This window comes from Acomys minous (genome assembly GCF_964271855.1).
Source record: "Acomys minous genome assembly, chromosome: 10".
Classification (NCBI taxonomy): Eukaryota; Metazoa; Chordata; class Mammalia; order Rodentia; family Muridae; genus Acomys; species Acomys minous.
In genome coordinates, this window is record NC_140491.1 from 48,186,187 (window position 1) to 48,205,433 (window position 19,247).

The window sequence follows — 19,247 nt, forward strand, 5'->3', positions numbered from 1 at the left end:
GGCAGAACCAGAACTGGGATCCGGGACAGGTCCTGATGACATGGGGGCCCCCAGCCTCCTTCGAGGAAAGAGGGGAGGACACCGAACAAACTACCAGATCGTGACCCCCAGGAGACACAACGAGAGGGGCTGAGAGGGCTCCGCACCAGGCTTCCTCCTCTAGTCTGCACTTGGCCAGCTGCCTCCAGAGACTGCCCGTCCCTATTTATTAATATCCTCAGGGACTCCTGTGCCATCTTGGCCTTGGGGTAGGCAGGCTCAGTGACAGCTGCCTATCTACGACAGACTAAGCAGGGATTGGGCTTCAAAAAGTCAGGGCTCCCTTGCACCTGGCCTATTTACCTCTGTGAAATGGGGTGAGAAGGCCTTGAAGGGGGTGGGAGGGGGTACAAGGCTTCTAGTCACCTTAGCTGTCTAAGGAAGGGACCAGGGACTCTGCCTGGGCCTGTGGACATGTAAGGATGGGAGCAGAAGTATCAGTTCCACTCCTGCAAAACCTGAGGGAACCCTGTGTGCTCCTCCTGTTTCCTGGTGCTGAATTTCCACCCGAGTCCAGCTGCGGAATCCCTGACTGAATGGTTGGTGCTTCTTACATCAGTTCTACCCCAAGCCCCCGCTCCCCCAAGTGTCCCATAGGGGGATGGGCTGTGTAGAAGGGACCCTTACTCCAAGCATCGTCTGCAGATGCCAAGGATTGCTATGTACTGGACAATAAACGCCCCCCCCCCCCCCGGCCCTACCCAGCTTGCTCTCTATATGCTGCGCAGGGCTGCCGGAAGGGTCCACCTAGGCTGAGGATATTGGGACAGGAGCCCTGTGGTCCTAGACACCAGGAGTCACCCTTTGCCATCAGCCACTCATTCACTGCTTGCTCACTCCTTCATCCTCCCTGGTGCCAACACAGAAGATCCGAACACGGCAAGAGCCACTCAGGAGGCCTGGTTGGAAAACAAATCAGCTTTTATTCTTACAAAGTACCAGGGCAGCAAGCTGGGGGCTACTCCTGCTCCCAGGGATGCTTTCAAGACCCCACCACGCCCTCGGTAGCCAGGGCAAGGACTCAGACCAGGCCTACCCTTGGACTATGAGGGCCCAGTGTCCTTGCAGTGGGCAGGACCACTCCTTCCCTCAGTCACGAGGGGCTCAGTATCCACTAGCCCTTCAACCAGCAGCGACACTGCGCCTTCCACACGCCCTGTAGCTGCCAAGGCCACTGCAGCCTGCTCAGTGGGGAATCCCATGTGCTGGAGCTGCTGCAGCCTGGGAGGTAGGGACAAGGAAGAGATGTCAGGCAGCATGGCTCCCACCTCAGGAGGCTGCACTCCTGCCTGCCCCGTCTTACCGTAGAGAAGACACAGAGGACTTGGGCAACCACTGTGGGTTCTGAGGACCCTGGACTGACGCATCAAGAAGCGAGGCCTGGATCCCCTCCTGTAGCATTTGCTCGTCTAGGGCTGCCCACATTGGTGTTCCTGGAGCAAAGCTGAACCCAGCCCAGTCCAAGCCCCTCTCTGAGTCCTTCCATGGCAGGCCTGGTGGGGGCTGGGCAGAGCCATCACTGTGAGCCCAGGAGCTTGGTAAATCCAGGTAAGGAGGTCCAAGGGTGGCAGGCCTGTAGGGACAGAGGTAGATGGCCTGGGCTGCCAGCCACTGCCACAATTTCTACCGTCCAATGCTGAGCCCCCCCCCCCCCCCCCCCCCCGCATCACCCTCACCTCACTCCAGCAGGGTAAGTGACAGGCAGTTCAGCTAGACTGCCTGGGGTGGGAAGGAGCCTCAGTGGCCAGCCCCGGGCCAGAGTTCTGCAAAAACCACCTTCCTGTAACAGCTGCAGTCTCCGTTCTGAGAGCTCCAGCCACCGGAAGGCCCCAGCAGCATCTGCCTGCCCAGGGCAGGGCGGCTGGTCAAGGAAAACCACCGAAATGAACCGGGGGAAGAGAGTATGCCGGGCATTGCCATGCGTCTCCCCTTGCAACCATCCCTCAGGACATGTTCACCCACAGCAGCAGCTGAAGCTGAGAACAAAAGGGAGCTGCCTACCTCAAACTAGTCAGCCAGAGGGGAGAACGAGACATGCCTTCCCCAAACCCTCTTGCCTACTTTCCCCAGCGACCTCATAACACTATTCCCAGATCCCGTGTACCTCAATACAGATCCTCCCACGTCGGCCAGGCCAGGTAGACACTTTGAAATGGTCCCGTGACTGCCTGTATGGTGACTATTTTTCCCATATCTTGGGAACAAAGCTTATGTTTAAGATATCAATACCATGGGCCCTGAGTTGGCCCTCTGTTCCCAGAGAGCCCCAGGCTCACTCCCACCCTGAGCCACCTTCTTAGCTAAGCCTATGGCTAAGCCACTCAGCTTTGATGCCACCTTCCCACAGAATCCAGGTTAGAGACTTTTAGGGTCCCTTCAGCTCTCCCAAGCATCCCATGGGGTCCTCTGTCTGTAACTGACATCTCCACTTGGCCATGAGCCCTGTCCTCAGCCCAGAGCACGGCTCAATGGAAGATGTGTCAGGAGCATATGTTCGGTCACCTGGCATTGCTTGGGCACAACTCCCTTGTACACCCCAGGGGCCCAGCCACAGGTCCATGTGGTCCCTGGGCTCAGGCAAAGGATACAGGCTAGGCCAGCAAGAAGGCCACAAAGGAGCTGTAGGAAGGGTGGCTCAGAGCTCAACAGCGGGGTCAGGGCCAGCAGCAGCCATGGGAGCAGCCATGGTGGCAATGTCCCCTGAGGCCATCCTGGGTAGTAACTGTGCCCTGCCAGCATGGCCAGATGGACAGGCATATATCCACAGCCTCCAGCTGCACTGAACACCCCGAGGCCTCCCAGCAGCGCAGCCAGCAGCCCGGTAGCCAGGGCAAGCAAGGTGGAGTTGTGCAGGAAGCGCAGAGTACCCAGGTGGCCCTCCTGCCACCAGCCCAGAGTGGGCAGTAGTAACAGGCTCAGGAGCAGGCCCGGCAGTGCAGTGTGGCCCAGAGCATGGGTCAGCAGCCGGTGCACTGGGAACAAGGAGAGTGCCAGGTCAGAAGGATGGACTATCCTTTACTAGGGCCACCTTTTAGGCCCCCCACCCCCACCCCCAGGATAGAGATAATCACTGGTAGAGAGGACCAATGACTTTTCAATATCACAGCTGCTCTCTAGCTGTATTAAAAGGAACCAACAGGCAGTCTTTTCACCAGCAACCAACTATTGAGACTGAGTGGTGCTCTATCCCAGGCACTGTGAGGCTATTTGTCACATTTACCCATCTTTTACAATGGGTTAACAGCACAACGTCTAGTAGAACCATCTACTGCTACAGAGCTGTGTGACCTTAGAAAAATCACTTCACCTCTCTGAACACTTGCGTTCCTAAAATGTAAACTGGAGGGAAGTTTGTGGGAAGTACATGTTTGGCTGGAAACCTTAGTCTTTATTTCCAGGGGAAGCTGTCAGAAAAGGACGCGTTCACAACTCCTACCAAAGCTTCCCATCTCACTTTCCGTGCCTCCTGCAGGGTCCTCTGCCCTTTTTCTTGACTGTGGATGAGCTGGGCATGTCTGAAGGCTAACCTGCCCAGGACGGTGTCCCATCCTTGCATGACCACCACAATATGCACACCAAAGCCACTGACTGGTCTCAGGCCTTCCGGTTAGTGCCTAGCTTCCCTCAAGATTCTTGCGGCCAGTCCTCACCCTGCCAGGGATCCATTAGCAGCTCTGGAGCCAATGTGAGGCTGGGGCCAGCCCCCAGTAACCACAGGCAGCTCAGCAGCAGCATCAGGACTGAGGAAGCAAGGGGCAGTGCCCGGGACAGCGGCCCAGGGCGGCCCCAGGCACGCATAGTTTGGTTGATGGTGGTCAAAGGTGGTCCTGAGGCTCTGTGCTGGGGATAGACAAAAACAGTAGCAAATTATTTTTTGCTGCTTTTATCCAACTCCCTCTCACTTTACCAAAAGCCTTACTTTACAGAAGCAGAAACTGAACCTGCAGAGACAGGTCCAATAGCTTGGCCATCACAGCCTCAAGCCCCAACCTGTCTCCTACCTGCCCATGTGTCTGGGATGGGCAGGGGCCATGCATTCAGTCCTGATGGGGCCAGTGTGGTAGTGCACACCTGTAATCTTAGCACTCAGGAGCTGACACAAGAGGATCAGGAATACAAGGCCATCAGAGATGCAGGCACCTGGATTTGCTTCCGAGTGCTGGAAAAAGAGAAAAGAAAGCTTTAAGAGTTCTTGCCTAGTTACTGAGTTAAAAACCAACCTGGGTGGCATGAGACCCAGTTTCAAAAAACAAGAGTCTGGTGGGCACTGAAGTCCTAGTGGAAGATACGGGGCCAAAAACGCCAAACTGGACCTGAGGCCCTTCACTGCCAAGAAGATGGGGTGCATTCCCCTTAGGAACGGCAAAGTCGAGACCAGTTCTAGTCTCCCACTTCCTCCCTCCTTTCTAGCCGTGGGGAGTACGGATGCCACAGGCGCCCTTGAACAAGGGGCTGAGGCCCACTAACGGCACAAGCAGTGTGGGGTTAGTGGAAAGCGAGGCTACGGGACTCCTACCTCCCGAGTTTTACAAAGTGATTCAGAACTGTGGCCCTAGCCTCACTTTGCAAAGGATATTCCAGTGTCTGCCTGGGCAAGGTTTCTGTTGAACTAAAGGTTTCTTCTGCACCCGCTCTAGCTCCCAATAATGAGATGGGGACCTGTGACATTTATAGTAAGCTTTAAAGCACTATAGCTGGGCACATTCTCATCATTTTATGCTGTTCTCATCTGGTCTAGGCCAGCCTGGCCTACTTCCCAGCCACACGCCCTGTCCTCACCAGTCCTCTAGTCTTGCCCTGGCCACCTCTGCTTCATCTTGTACACCATCTTGTACTCATGGTGACTACCTCATGCTCCAAGCAACTCTCTTCCTCCCCTCATGGCATGGCAACCTCATCTCCAGTCATGTGTCTGCCCCCCCCCCCAACCAGGGACACCCCCCTCCTAGCATTACAAGTCCTCCCAACTATAGGCTATTCAGCTCCTTATTAAACAATCAGAGATGATGAAAGACAAATTTTACATGACATTGAAACAGGAGATTCTTCAATAATAATGACAATACCTGAGTCTGTTAGCACTTATCTCACTGAGGGTTCAGCAATTAACAATTGAATATACAGAGACAACAATGTGAATGAAGGTCACCTCTACAGTTTCCTAGCATGAAATGGTGATTAAGACCCATTTTCTTACAGGGTGGTAAGAGAAAGGGCTAGGTGGCGGCGCACAACTTTCTTTTTTAAAATTTTGTTTGTTTTAAACAAAGTCTCACCACGTGACTACCACGTGACCCAAGCTAGCGTGGGCTGTGAGGTTCTCCTGTCCCTGCCTAGGCTTTGAGTGCTGGGTCACAAATCTGTACCATTGCACCTGCTTTGGCCTCCAGCTTTCTCAGTGGAGCCAGAGAACCACCTCACTGCTTAAGGGCGACATTGGTTTTACAAGTTTCCAAGTAAAGGCCCGGCTGGTCCAAGCTCTGGCCTCTAAACAGGGTTGCCCCCTGCCCACACAACAGCAAAGCCTCTCTCCCCCCACAGCCAGGCTTGCCTCCAGGCCCTGCAACCACAGCCTAGAAGTTCTCTCGTCTCCTTTCTGAGCTGATTCAGGGCAGAAAGCGGATTCTAGTTACCCTCTTGCCAAGGCCAGTTTCCTATAGGAAAACCATGGAAATCTCTGCCTGCAATGTCCTCTGCTCCCGCCCCTCAATAGGCAGTCTCTTACTCCTTCCTAGATGGTGAATTTTATCTTAATGAGAGCAAAGTTTGGCTTTCCCTTACTCAAGTGGTTTGACATGATGGCGGAAGGAGGCTCTCTCTCATCTCCAGCTTCACCAGGCTGCTATTTCTTGCGCATATTCAAGGTTTTATATTTATTAACTGAAATATTAGCACGGCCCCTGGTCCTGCTGGGGAAGACCTGTTGTACTGGGTTGAAGTTCAGAGAAGCGGGTAGATTTTTAACCCTTACCTGGAGACAGGGTCACCTAAATTGAAGCTTCCTCTTGCAGTTTCTCACAACCATTCCATCCCTGGGCACTAAGGGACCGCGCCATGGCCTTACTGAACTAGGCCCCGAGTCCTCTTCTCTTTCTTGGTGGTGGGGGTGGAAACCAGGGCCTCACACATCCTCGGCAAGCAGTAACACTGAGCCTCTATCGCCGGCCATAGCTTCACTGAATAAAACGGAACCTGTAAGCATCAATGAGCGCAGCTGCTGCTCCTAGAACGCAACACATGCTGCAGCCCTTCCGCTTACGGACTGCACACTATTGAGATGCTGTGAGCCGCTAACTAACAGACTCCGGGTGCCTGGCTCGCCCACCTGAGGAAGTCAGTTCACATCAAACGGGAAATTGGTGGCCACACCATCCTGCTCCCCGACTCCCGCCAGCCATATAAGCTCCAGCGGTGAAACTCCTCCCTCCCTCAGAAAAGGTGTGACACGGCTACGTCTCCCCCACATGGGCCCTGGTTTCTTCAGTCCTCGCCCGCCATACTGTTTGTGTCTGTTAACTCTTAAAAAAAAAAAAAAACCATCTCACTCTCCAACAGTCGGCCTCAGTGTCCCCTTGGGGACCCGGGTGAGAGGCTTCCAGAACTATGCACCATCATACCCTGCCTACCTTAACTAGGAAGCCAGGAGGGCAGAATGGAAAGTCAAGGACAGGGAAGATGCTTCCGGGTGGTGCACAGGTGGGGGGAGTCCCGGGGTCTAGGTCGAATTCAGCTTTGTAACTTTGGGGGGAAAGTGCTCAGTTTCTCGGGCCTGGGTTCTCTTTTCTGTTAGAACAAGGGTATCGATTGAGGGATGATGATAGATAGGGCTTCTCAACTCCGACCGTTATTGGGGTCGGGCGCGCCATTCCGGGCTTTCCCTCCCAAGCCGACGGACCTCAGTTCCCTCTCAGGCCCGCCCGCCCGCTCGGACCACGCGTCCAAGGTACCGAGAAGCACGCCTCCCCCCACCCCCCGCCCGCCCGCCCCCTCCTACCCTGGAAAACCGGGTTGGGGGGGCGGCTCGCCTGGAAATCGGGCCGCCAGCTCCGGGCCAAGACCTAGGTGCCCTAAACCCACGACGCGCGCACACACACACACACACAGACACACACACACACACGGGCGCGTGATCCCGCCCGCCGATTAGTCAGCAGTTGTTCCAGGCCGGGATCCCTTCCCCGCCCCTCCCCCAGCCCTCCCGCCAGCCTCCGTCCTCCCTCCAGGGTAGACTCTTTAGAGACGGTCCCTAGAGCCGGCGGGCGTAACCATTCCAAGCCCCGGAGCCTCGCGCTGAGACGGTCCCTTTGGTTTGCTGGTGACACTCACTCCCTAGCGCGCTGGCGCCTGAGGTGCCTCTGTAGCCCGCGCGTCACGTCCGGTTCTGTAGAGAGAGGATCGGGTCAACGGTTTCGGGAGCCAAGAGCTCGCTAAGCAGCGGCTCGTTCCTCTTGGCCCACCCCCGTGGCCCGGCCCTATGGTAGCGTCCGAGGTTGCGGGTTTCGCGCCTGCGCAGTGCGGCGCCTAGGGGGGGGGAAAACGCGAGAGGGAGACGGACGTTGAGAGAACGAGGAGGAAGGAGAGAAAATGGCGTCCACGGGTAAGTGGAGTGGGATCGTGGTCGCGCCGGCGGCGGCTGGGGCACCCAAACTGGGGGTCGCTCGTCTCTGGGGGTGGCGGGGATGACTGAGTGGATTTGCTGAGAAGGGGTTGGGAGTTCCCCGCCGGGGCCCGACGAGCTCCGGGGGGAAGAGGGGGAGGGGGTGGTCCGCGTTCCCTTCCCCTCCCCCCACCGGGCGGGCTGGTTCTGGAATCTTCCGGCGCCCGCGCTGCGCGCGCGAGGGCCTCGCGGTAGCTGGGGCGTGCGGGGGGGCCCGCCTTGGCCTCCTTTTGTGTGGCGGTTGTCGGTGCCGGTGCTCCCGGCCTCCCGCCACGTGGGCGGGGCCTGCGGCCTCCGGAGGCCCAACGGGGACCGCGGCCGGGCCTGGAGCCCAAGCAACCCCGAAAGGCGCGTGAGGCGGGGTGTCGGATGGCGGCTCGAGCATCCGCGGCCGGTTGCCCCCCACCGGGTCACTTCCCCTCCCATTGCTAGCCTGAGGGCAAGTGTTTCTTGTCTAGAAACTCCGATAAAAAGCGAATAAATAAAACAAAAAGGCGTTGCGAGTGTGTAGGCTGAGGGGCGCCCGCTTTTGAGTAAGAACCTCCCCATTATCCTCCAGGCCCGGTCCGGCGCCACGAAGCTGCCTCCTGGAGGGCTCCCCCCCAGCCTCAAGGCCAGCGTGTGCTGCCTGCTCCGCCTTTGGACATTAATGGGTTCCCCCAAATCTACCGTCTCCCCACATGGAGGCTTGGCTTTTTTATCCTGTGTTAACTCCACCTCCTTTCCTACCCAAAAAAGCGCAGTGGCTTTCCCAGGGTCCGTTTCTCAGCAAACGGCGCGGGGGATCGGTTGTGTAACAAGGTCCGTCAGGACCCGGGAATTAAGAGGCTCTCCAGAAAGAAATTTCTAGCATCTTTGATCTAGGAGAAGCAGAAAACCTCGGCCTGCACCGTTTCCGTAGGCCTGTTCGTTAAGCTACCTGGTTTATTTACTTTTTGGCCCTATTGAGGGCAGGGTAGAGAGACCCATAGCCGACTTTGAAAGTCCGCGGCGGAACGCTAAGATGTGATAGATGTTGTGGTCCTTAACGAGCCAATGAGTCTTCACCAGCAGTTAAGTGGCATGGTGGCGGGATTTGTGTGTGGTTTTTTTGTTTTGTTTTTTGCCTCTGGAGGAATCTGGGGTCTGATAACGTGTGGCCTTGGAGGCAGTAGGAGAATTCGAGGGGGAAGACAGGAAAAGCTCTGGGTCCTTCATTTGTGCTTAGAAAAGCTTCCAGCATCACAATTTGATGGCGCCAACGATGTAGTCAGTAAACAGGTAAATGCTGAGTTTTGATAGCGGGCTACCTAGAGTACCTCTAAGCCGAGCCTGAGATACTACAGCCAATGTATTTCCTAGTGGGAAATGGTTTCTTTGGTGGTCCTTCTGCCTTAATCTTAGCCCCTGAAGCCCACAGTGGCAACTGCAGGTTTTTTGCTTGATGCATCATTGCCACTTTTTTTCTTTTTCTTTTTTTTTTCATTGCCACTTTCTTTAGTCATCTTTGTTCAAACTCTGCTAACAACCACCATAAACCAAATTCGAGCTAAAAGCATTGTCAACTGTACCCGCGGTCCCGGCCCTGCTGAGGGAACCTTATTTACTACTCTAGTTTGACCTTTTAAACGTTCTCTTGACAGTGGGGAAAGACAGGCATCTCTGAGTTCAAGGCCAGCCTGGTCTACCGAGTAAATTCCAGGACAGCCAGAGTTACACAGAGAAACTGCCTCAAAAACAGCTTTCTTGGAGCCCTTCAGTTCTTAAAGCTAACAGTCCTAATAGTTACTCTTGGTGGCTTTGATGTAGCCTAACCCTCCAAATCTTTTCAGCTTGGCTATGACTGCTCTGAAGTAAGCCATTGCCACCACACCTGGCTGCTTCCCCCCCCCCCCTTTTAATTGAAGTCTTTCTGGTTTTTCTAGACAGGATTTTTCTGTGTAACAGCTCTGGCTGCCCTAGACTTGCTTTGTAGACCACCAGGCTGGCCTTGTACTCAGGGATCCACCTGCCTCTGCCTCCAGAGTGCTGGGATTAAAGGTGTGCACCACCATGCCCCACCTAAATGAAGTCTTTAACTGCATATTTGGGCATTTAAAAACTTGTTTTTCCAATTGTTAAATTATCTGGCTATTTAGTGTCATGTCTGAGACTGAAGGAGGCTTATGCCCTGTGTTAGGATTGAGTTTGGGGAGGGCGGAAGTGGTGTGGTGGTAGTGAATGCTTTTCTTAGCCTTCTGCTTTACACTGATCTGAGGTGGGTAGCTGTTCTGTATCAGCATTGCCCATTTTACATAACCTCTCTTGTGTAAGCCTTTTGTAAACATTGAACTTGAATTCTGGTTACTCAAAAATCATTTATTACACAGAAACCTCAACAAAATGTAGGTTTCGGTATCTGGGCTTAGATGCTTTGTTGGTTATTTTACAAATGCTACATGGAAGGAAGTGAAGGTGGTGGCCCACGCCTTTAATCCCACACAGCGCTAAGGAGGCAGAGGCAGGATTTCTGTGAGTTCGAGGCCAAAGTAGACATGGTGGTACACACCCGTAATTTCTTTTAAGTTGTTGTAGAGAGTGCCTTCCTTATAGGGTCTGTAGCAAGTTTGAGGTTAGTCTGGTGTACATGACTAGTTAAGGTCAGCCAGCTAAGTAGTAAGCTGTTTTTGAGATGGGTTTCTCTGTGTAACTTGCCTTGTAGACCAGGCTGGCCTTAAACTCAGATCCACCTGTCTCTGCCTCCTGAGTGCTGAGATTAAAGTAGTCAGACTCTTGTCTCAGAAAGCCCAAAAATATGTAACATTATTGAAAATGCTTCAGGATAGCCAGGCATGGTGGTACATGCCTTTAATCACTGAGAGTTTGAGGCCAGCCTGGTCTACAAAGTGAGTTCAGGACAGCCCAGGCTACACAGAGAAACCCTGACTTGAAAAACTAAAAGAAAAAGGAAAAATGCTTCAGGATGGTTTGTTGTTTTTCTGTTGTACATGTCTTTTGGGCAGTTCAGTGATATTCGGGGCTCTGAATTTAAGGCTGTAGGGAAGTAAAGTAGTCACACGAGGTGCAGAAAAGTAGAAAGACAGTCAACTTTTTTGTTGTTGTTTTTGTTTTTCAAGACAGGATTTCTCTGTTTAAAGCCCTGAGTGTCCTGGAACTCTGTAGAGGCTAGTCTTGAACGCAAGAGATCTACCTGCCTCTGCCTCCTGAGGGCTGGGATTAAAGGTGTGCACCACTGTGCCCACCATACCTGCATAGTCAACTTTTAAGAGATGAGTTCAGGCCAGGTGGTATTGACAAAGCCCTTTAGTCCCATACTTGGGAGTCAGCAGCAGGAAGATCTTGGGTGAGTTTGAGCCCAGAACAGCCAGGGCTGCACAGACAAACCTTATCTTGGAAAAACCAGGTGGGGGTGGTAGAGGATGAGTTCAGGAAAGTACTGTTGGCTGGGCCAGGGGATTGTGAAGTAGGCTTTGGATTGCGTGCAGTGAGCAAGACTCCATAAAAAAACTGTTGCTTTTGGATGGGGGACTACTTTCTGATGGGAAAAGAAAGGCCCCTTTTGTTCTGTCTTAATGGCAGTACTGTCTTTAACACCAAACAAGATGGGTATTCTTGTAGAGAGAAAATAATCTGGTAGAATTATTTTTTAATTGCTCTGCCTTTAATAAAAATAATACCCAAAGCCCAGTGCAGTGGCATATGCCTCTAAGCCCAGCTTTTGGCGTTGTTGTTAAAGTTGAAATCACTTTAGGCTTTTAAGAATGGCAATAATGAATCTAGAGTAATTTTTTCCCTAGACCCACTAAGTGCTTTTTACTCCTTGCCAGTTTTCACAATTCTATTAGCTGGTTTCGGTTGTGTGTGCATGCTTCTGGAGTTGGAACCCAGGGCATCCACAGGGCCAGGTTATAGGCATGGGAGTAAGAGTGTACAGCGGCCACTCAGATACTCCCATCCTTTACTTTGGCTTCACTGGGGTTCTTTTTTTTTTTTTTTTTTTTTTTTTTTTTTTTTTTTTTTTTGGTTTTTCGAGACAGGGTTTCTCTGTGTAGCCTTGGCTGTCCTGGACTGACTTTGTAGACCAGGCTGGCCTCGAACTCACAGCGATCCGCCTGCCTCTGCCTCCCGAGTGCTGGGATTAAAGGCGTGCGCCACCACGCCCGGCTTTTCACTGGGGTTCTATTCTAGCCCTCTGTGACATGAAGATATGACTGTGACAATAAGCCCTTTTTAGGGGTTGGGCGTGGTGGCAGACACCTTTAGTCCCAGCACTTGGGAGGCAAGGCTACCCTGTCTTGAAAAACCAAAATATAAAAATAAAAATCAGCCCTTTTTAGAAATAACTGTCAGTCATGTTTTATATCATTCTATTTCACTGTTAACTGTTCTCAGGAATTGTGGTTGGTCTTAAAGTGATAAAGACATAGTAGCTCACTCGTGTCATTCCAGCACTGGGAGGCAGAGGCAAGTGAATCTCTGAGTTGGAGGCTGTGTAGAGACCTTGTATTAAGACAACAAAATACTGGTCATGGTAGTGCATACCTTTAGACCCGGAGTGGAAGGTGGGTAGCAGAAACTAATGACTCCCTGAGTTTTAGGGAAGGACCATTTATTTATATGACATTAAGGCTGGTGCTGTTCTGTGGTCTTGGTTTCTATTAACCTTAAGATAATGATCACATCTTTGAATTGCTAGCTGGTGGTTGAGATGTTTATGGTCATGAGAATATGCAGCATATGTATGTAAGGCATTCCTGCTAACTCAATTGATCTTGACCTCATCAGCTAGCAGCCATGTTCAGACTTTGTGTATTTTACTGGCTTAACTTAATTGGTTTGGTGTTGAGAGATGTTATATGCTGACGGGGACCTGCGACTGTGTGTAGGTCTACTCTAAACACATGAGAATTATTACTGCCTGAATTCCATCTGTCTCCCCTTTCTTCACTGGTCTAATTTTTTTCCCCTTGTTTCTTCTAGATTATAGTACCTACAGCCAAGCTGCAGCCCAGCAGGGGTAAGTCAGCCTTCTGCAACAATACTTTTCTTTGGTTAATGTTTTAGAATATGACACCTTCTGTAATTGTAAAGGTTATAGTAATACAGTCACTGTGTTCTGTATTCAATTCTTGTGTTTAATTCTTTCTGCAGCTACAGTGCTTATACCGCCCAGCCAACTCAAGGATATGCGCAGACTACCCAGGTAATCCCAAAGACAAGGATGCAGGCATGTGTAGTCAAATCTACAGAGATATTTCAGTTGGCCACTGAAACAGTAGCTAGCAGATCTCACCCCCACCCCTGAGACAGGGTCTCTCTGTGAAGGCTCAGCTGTCCTGGACTTAATGTGTAGACCAGGCCGACCTCAAACTCACAGAGCTCCGCCTGCTTCTGCCTCCCGAGTGCTGGGATTAAAGGTGTACATCACCACACCTGGCTAAAAACTCAAGAATTTTAATCTTTCAGAATGAGGATTTTAAGTGAAAACATTTAAAACCTGGAAATGGGCTTTTTAAACTTTTTAGGCTAACAGTAACTACTTCACTGCAGTCTTGATCTTTCTACATATTTTATTCTTAATTTAATCATCATTGTTCTTCAAAGGAAGATCATAATAGGACTTCTAAAAAAATTGTTTTTATGTACATTTGTGTGTGAGAGAGAGAGAGTTGGGTGCACTGGAATTTGAGTTACAGGCCAGTTGTGAGCTGCCATGTGGGTGCTGGGAATTGAACCAGGATCAACTGGAAGAGCAGCCAATGCTCTTAATCACTGAGCCATCTCTCCTCTCCCATATTAGGTCCTTTTTTTTTTTCCCTAAGATTTTTTTATTTATTATTTATACAGTATTCTGCCCACATGTGTGCCTGCCCACCACCAGAAGGCACCGGATCTCATTACAGATGGTTGTGAGCCACCATGTGGTTGCTGGGAATTGAACTCAGGACCTTTGGAAGAGCAGACGGTGCTCTTAACTGCTGAGCCATCTCTCCAGCCCCACCTTTTGCAGATGGAAAAATTGTACTGCATAGCTATTACATAACTTGCACTAGTTAATGTGCAACCAATCAGCTTTGAAAATTAGTTTCTCAGTTGGGTGTGGTGGCACACGCCTTAATCCCAGTACTCAGGAGGCAGAAGCAGGCGGATCTCTGTGAGTTCACGGCCAGCTTGGTCTACAAAGTGAGTCCAGGACAGCCATGTCTACACTGAGAAACCCTGTCTTGAAAAATCAAAAAAAAAAAAAGAAAGAAAGAAAAGAAAAGAAATTCAGTGTCTCAGCTTTTGCCAATATGTAAGTCTATGTTTAAAGACCTAGGCCAGTGACTAGAGAGATGGCCTGAAAAAACTGTTGTTGCCACCCAGCCTGACAACCTGAGTTTGATCCCCAAGTCCCACATGTATGAGAACCAACTCCTAAAAATTGTCCTCTGGGGGCCGGGCGTGGTGGCGCACGCCTTTAATCCCAGCACTCGGGAGGCAGAGGCAGGCGAATCGCTGTGAGTTCGAGGCCAGCCTGGTCTACAAAGTGAGTCCAGGACAGCCAAGGCTACACAGAGAGACTCTGTCTCGAAAAACCAAAAAAAAAAAAAAAAAAAAAAAAATTGTCCTCGGACTCGCACATACATACCATGGTATATGTGTGATCTTCCACCCATTAAATTAGCAATTAAATACTTAATCAGTGATAGAATGTGTACAAGAAATAATTGAGGGGTGAAAATTGATCAGGAATTGGAAATGTAATCATTGGTAGATTTTGTGATATGTTGGCTCCAGTCACCAACATATCAAAAAGCCAAAGATGACGTATTCCAGAAAGTTATCAAGAATTAATTACCTTAGCTGGGTGTAGTAACTTATACTTTAATTCCGTGGCCAGGAGACAGAGGCAAGTGGCCTCTGATTTTTGAGGACAGCCTGATTTACATAGCAAGTTTCAGGCCACGACTACACAGTATTTTTTTAAAGAACAAGAAACTCTTAATTCTAAGACAGGCAGGAAGTCATGTTTCTGGTAGGTTTTACTTTTAGTTGGCCTTTCAAATTAATCTATAATACAAACATGTTAACATCTGAAAGAACAGCTTATTCCTTATCTGATTTTAAATGTGTTGATGTTCAAGTTTAAAAACCATAATCTTGATATACCAACAATCATAAGCAAACATGAAGTGCTCTGGGTGTTTTGTTTTGTTTTGTTTTTGTTTGTTTGGGGTTTTTTGTTTTGGTTTTTTGTTGTTGTTTTGGTTTTTGTTTTGTCTTTCAAGATGGAGTTTCTCTGTGTAGCCTTGGCTGTTCTGAAACTTACTCTGTAGACCAGGCTGGCCTTCAATTTACCTCTGCCTCCTGAGTGCTGGGATTAAAGGCATGCACCACCACTGCTTGGCCTAGTTAATTTCCTTTTTTTGATTTTGTTTTGTATGTTTGTTGTTCGAGGCAGGGTTTCTCTGTGTAAGGCTGTCCTGGAACTCTCTTTGTAGACCAGGCTGGCCTCAAACTCACATCAATCGCCTGCCTCTCTCTGCCTCCTGAGTGCTGGGATTACAGGCGTGCGCCACTACGCCCAGCCACCCTGGTTCATTTTCTTAAAGGAGAGTTAATAGGTTTTATTTTTGTGTCATGCTAAAAATTTGGTTCTCAAATCTGGCAAGATAGCTGACTAAATCTTCCATTATCCTTCTTTGTTCATTTTGTGCTGCCAAGTTACGTACTTGTGTCCATATTGCTCTTGAGGGCATTTTGGTTTTGGTTTTTCCAGACAGGGTTTCTCTGTGTAGCCTTGGCTGTCCTGGACTTGATTTGTACTCTGTGCCTGGCTGAGGGCATTTTAAAAATCTCTTGGTTAACTGAGATTTTGCCTAAGTTTTTAAAGAGCTTTTTTGTTTCTAGGTTTACCAAAACATAAACAAACTTGTATAAACGTTCATAGTTTTTAAGCTAATTTGACTTGTTTTTATGTCTTTGTTCTTGTAATTTTTATACCAGAAAGCATTATTTTCTACTTTGATTCTCCAGTTTATGAACTAATAAGTCAGTTCATTAGTTTGCTAAGTTACATAAGTTCTCTTGTGAAGCTACTGTATGCATTTCTTTGGAGCAGGCATATGGGCAGCAAAGCTATGGAACCTATGGACAGCCTACTGATGTCAGCTATACCCAGGCTCAGACCACTGCCACCTACGGGCAGACTGCATATGCGACTTCTTATGGACAGCCTCCCACTGGTAAGGCCAGCCTTCAAGAGACGAGGTGATAATGAAAGGGGATTTGCTCAAAGGACTGGTCTGTACATTGACATCTGGGGATCTTTTATTCTAGGAAGTTGTTTTATTTTTCCTTGCTCTTAATTCTGCTTGCAGACTATCCAATATAGTGTGGGTGGAATAAGTTCTAAAAGAGAAAGACACTAAACTTATACACTGTAATACACAACAAAATTGAACTAATGTAAAATATTGTGCTAATGCTAAGAATGAGCCTTTTAAGTTGAGCTGTTTAAAAATCAAGATGGTTTTCATATCTGTTTGCTTCATCTGATAGTGTACCCTCTACTTTTTGTTTTGTGCTTTCCACAGTAGAAGGGACCAGTACAGGTTTGACTATCCTGCTCATTCTTGCATGGGAAATGCTTTCCATCTTGTCTTACCCTGTAATGTTAACCCTTAGGTGTTTTCATTTGTTTAAACTCCAGACTTTCTAACATCATACACAAAGGTGCTAATGAAAAAAACTGCTTCAGATACCATTTGCAGATCCATGCCCTTATAATTTGGGGAAGGTTTTACTATTGAACTTCACTTTGGTCAAACCTTAATAATAGTTATTTGCCTTCCCAAAGGTATTACTCCAACTGACTCTCCTTGCTCCCCGAAGACTGGATTGCATGATTAAATTTATTTAAGGGAACAGACTGCCACCCTGCATGTACATGTTTGTCTGTTCTATATAGCACAGGCACTTTTATTTTCTGTTTGAGTGTTATGAATTGTCTTAATCCATTTTCTGTTTTAAGTGTTAATAATTTTTTAAATCCATAGTGTTTTTAACATAAATAGCATTCCAAGACACTAAAAAGAGAAACTGGTCCATATATTATATGGAACATGTGGAAATGTGATAATTTTTGCCTGCAGAGTGCTGTATGATATAAGAAAGTGATAGAGATGGAAAGACTTCATCGCCCAACTATCTGAACTTCTCCAGATTATATTGGTTATAGGAAAAATACATGGCGTGTATCTCATTGTCATGGGTTTCATGGGAAGAACTTGCTAGCCTATCTTAATGACTGTAGGAATTTTTATCTAACCTAGTACAGGTGTGGGGAGGAACTAGGACTGTAGATTTAGAGCATCATGACTTAGATCTAGCTTTTGCTATCCCTAACCCACAATCATAAGAAAGTGAGGGTTTTTTTTTTGTTTTGTTTTTTCGAGACAGGGTCTCTCTGTAGCCCTGGCTGTCCTGGACTCACTTTGTAGACCAGGCTGGCCTTTAAGTGACAGAGATCCACCTGCCTCTGCCTCTGAGTGCTGGGATTAAAGGCGTGCGCCACCACTGCCTGGTTGAAAGTGATTTTTTTTTTTTTTAAATCAAGAGACGAAGGTCTAGGCACTCACACCTTTAATCCCAGCACTCAGGAGGCAGAGAGAGACAGGTTGCTCTCTGAGTTCAAGGATAGCCAGGGCTGCACAGAGATGCCCTGTCTTGAAACCCTCCACCCTGGGAGTGGGGACAGAGTTCAGTCCTGATTGTGAGCTTAGAAAGTGTGGAGCATTGTAAGCAAAAAAGGGTGGCTTTGAGTCAGGGGTTCATGTTTCATGGTAATAAGGAGTTTGTGCACACTAAGTGATTGTAAGCACGTCTCATACCTCATGCCTGCCAACTACTTGTAGACTACAGCAATCAAAGTTAACCCTTATGGTTTTAAGTAAGAGCCAATGGATAGGAAGCAGGATTAGGCACACTTTGCGGTACCCTTACTGCCTTCACAGCTAAAAGTCAGAGGGAATGCATAGAAATACACTGTTTTCTTCTAGGATTCTAAATGAAGCTCCAGAAGAAAGGTGCTATAACTACATATGCATCTTACATACATGGTTCAGTTGATTGGGGGGGGGGGGTATTCCTGTAGATCAGGCTGCCTCGAACTCACCGATCAACTACCTCTGCCTCTCCTGTGCGCTGAGATTAGTGTGCACCACCACGCTTGGCAATTCGAACATTCTTAAGCTGAAATTTCTACTGTTCACTGTAAACAAAATTTCTTTGTGCAGTGTTTCTTACCACTCTTTGCTTTGAAGAAATCACATAAATGTGCTTTTAGTCTCTTGTCACTGTTCTGGTTTTTTGTTTGTTTTCTTTCATTTTGCTTGGCTCCTTATGTGGGTGCTACAGATAAATTAAAAGACTGCTTATTAACCCAGTATCTGTTCCTGTACGATTACTACAACACTGCAGTTTAGAGATAAAAGTTACTGTCTTGATCAGTTTGATTTTGTTTGACTTTGGTGAATCTTACAAGTAGGGGAAGACCTTACAAAGATTAATTGGACAGATGGACTTTAATTGTAGTTTAAATGTGTGCTGTGTATGGTTAACTTTAGAGCTTTGCGAAGAACTTAAAAATAAATAGGGCTGGAGGTGTTGCTCATTGCTTTGTTACCATGTATGTGAGGCTTTGGGTTCTATACCTACCCAACACTATAAAACAAAAAAATCCCATTTCAAGTGAACAACATGCCAACTCACTTGTTTTAGAGTTCTTTTGTGAAATATGTTTTCACCAGTTCAGATGGGAAACTGCCTTTGTATATAATTTTATAATCTTTGAATGTTTGAGAAGAGTGGAATGTGCTACAACAAGTGATACTTTAAATTGAAAAAGAAGTTATGCCAGATGTGCTAGCACAGGCCTTTAATCTTTAATCCTAGTACTTGGGAGGCAAGAGACAGGCTTGTCTGTGTGAGTTCAAGGCCATTTCCAGCCACATAGCAAGTTGTAGGAACTTGAAGCTAGTCGTGGTGGTGTATGTCTGTAATCCTGGAAATCTGGCAATTAAAGTGAAAAACAAGGGATTGCAGGTAAGCTTAGGCAATTTAATGATACTGGTTCTTGAGCTCTCTTTGAGAGAGAGTGTGTGTGTGTTGTTTGTTTGTTTGTTTGTTTGTTTTTTAAGATTTATTTATTACATATACAGTGTTCTGCCTGCGTATGTGCCTGCATTAGATTCATTATAGATGGTTGTGAGTCACCATGTGGTTGCTGGGAATTGAACTCAGGATCTTTGGAAAATCCTGTTTTTGTTGGAAGGTTTTGGCTTGTTATTTCAAGACCAGGGTTTCTCTGTGTAACAGCCCAGGCTGGCCTCAAATTTCACAGAGCTCCGCCTGCCTCTGCCTCTGGAATGCTGTGATTAAAGGCTTGTGCCACTGTTACCCAGCTGGAGTTTTTTGTTTGTTTGTTTGTTTTGTTTGTTTTGTGAGACAGGGTTTCTCTGTGTAGCCTTGGCTGTCCTAGACTCACTTTATACACCAGACTTGCCTCGAGCTCACAGCAATCTATCTG

General features: G+C 48.4%; 3 protein-coding genes across 37 annotated transcripts in view; 2 read left to right on the forward strand and 1 right to left on the reverse strand.

The window, feature by feature from the left end:
- The window catches only part of EMID1 (EMI domain containing 1), a 52,426-nt gene extending 51,634 nt beyond the window's left edge, over nucleotides 1-792 (forward strand). For 11 of the 12 annotated variants that reach the window (XM_084798727.1, XM_084798721.1, XM_084798718.1 and 8 more), the window contains one exon: nucleotides 6-792. In XM_084798727.1, the coding sequence (XP_084654853.1) occupies nucleotides 6-133 (128 nt within the window). In that variant the 3' untranslated portion in view covers nucleotides 134-792. The remainder of the gene's footprint in view (nucleotides 1-5) is intronic. The other variant, XR_014782534.1, reaches the window with a different exon arrangement.
- A 150-nt stretch (nucleotides 793-942) lies between these two features.
- RHBDD3 (rhomboid domain containing 3) lies at nucleotides 943-7,504 on the reverse strand. Of its 16 annotated transcripts, none has more exons than XM_084798755.1 (10): nucleotides 7,034-7,228; nucleotides 6,666-6,822; nucleotides 6,365-6,557; nucleotides 6,011-6,215; nucleotides 4,041-4,198; nucleotides 3,690-3,879; nucleotides 2,628-3,011; nucleotides 1,716-1,878; nucleotides 1,343-1,612; nucleotides 943-1,260 (listed from the first exon to the last, which is right to left on the reverse strand). In XM_084798755.1, exons 5-10 carry the CDS (start codon nucleotides 4,074-4,076, stop codon nucleotides 1,083-1,085), a joined length of 1,221 nt encoding a protein of 406 aa, XP_084654881.1. In that variant the 5' UTR covers nucleotides 4,077-4,198; nucleotides 6,011-6,215; nucleotides 6,365-6,557; nucleotides 6,666-6,822; nucleotides 7,034-7,228; the 3' UTR covers nucleotides 943-1,082. The 16 variants fall into 16 exon arrangements, with proteins under 16 accessions (XP_084654881.1, XP_084654880.1, XP_084654877.1 ...); XM_084798754.1 differs by having other exon boundaries at nucleotides 6,011-6,231; XM_084798751.1 differs by lacking the exons at nucleotides 6,365-6,557; nucleotides 7,034-7,228 and adding an exon at nucleotides 7,366-7,504 and having other exon boundaries at nucleotides 6,011-6,231.
- Nucleotides 7,505-7,531: 27 nt separating this feature from the next.
- Nucleotides 7,532-19,247, forward strand: part of EWSR1 (EWS RNA binding protein 1) — a gene marked incomplete at its 3' end in the record, with an annotated part of 31,277 nt that continues 19,561 nt past the window's right edge. For 3 of the 9 annotated variants that reach the window (XM_084798702.1, XM_084798704.1, XM_084798709.1), the window contains exons 1-5: nucleotides 7,532-7,636; nucleotides 12,656-12,692; nucleotides 12,827-12,878; nucleotides 15,777-15,903; nucleotides 16,255-16,272. In XM_084798702.1, coding sequence (XP_084654828.1) covers nucleotides 7,624-7,636; nucleotides 12,656-12,692; nucleotides 12,827-12,878; nucleotides 15,777-15,903; nucleotides 16,255-16,272 — 247 coding nt within the window. In that variant the 5' untranslated portion in view covers nucleotides 7,532-7,623. The remainder of the gene's footprint in view (nucleotides 7,637-12,655; nucleotides 12,693-12,826; nucleotides 12,879-15,776; nucleotides 15,904-16,254; nucleotides 16,273-19,247) is intronic. The other 6 variants (XM_084798707.1, XM_084798708.1, XM_084798710.1 and 3 more) reach the window with 3 other exon arrangements.

Coding starts and splice junctions, on each gene's coding strand:
- RHBDD3 (XM_084798751.1), bottom strand. CDS start 4,076: ATGCATGGCCCCTGCCCATCCCAGACACATGGGCAG. Junction 3,880..4,040: donor CATCCCAGACACATGGGCAG/GTAGGAGACAGG, acceptor GTCTATCCCCAG/CACAGAGCCTCAGGACCACC. Junction 1,261..1,342: donor TCCTCTGTGTCTTCTCTACG/GTAAGACGGGGC, acceptor CCTACCTCCCAG/GCTGCAGCAGCTCCAGCACA.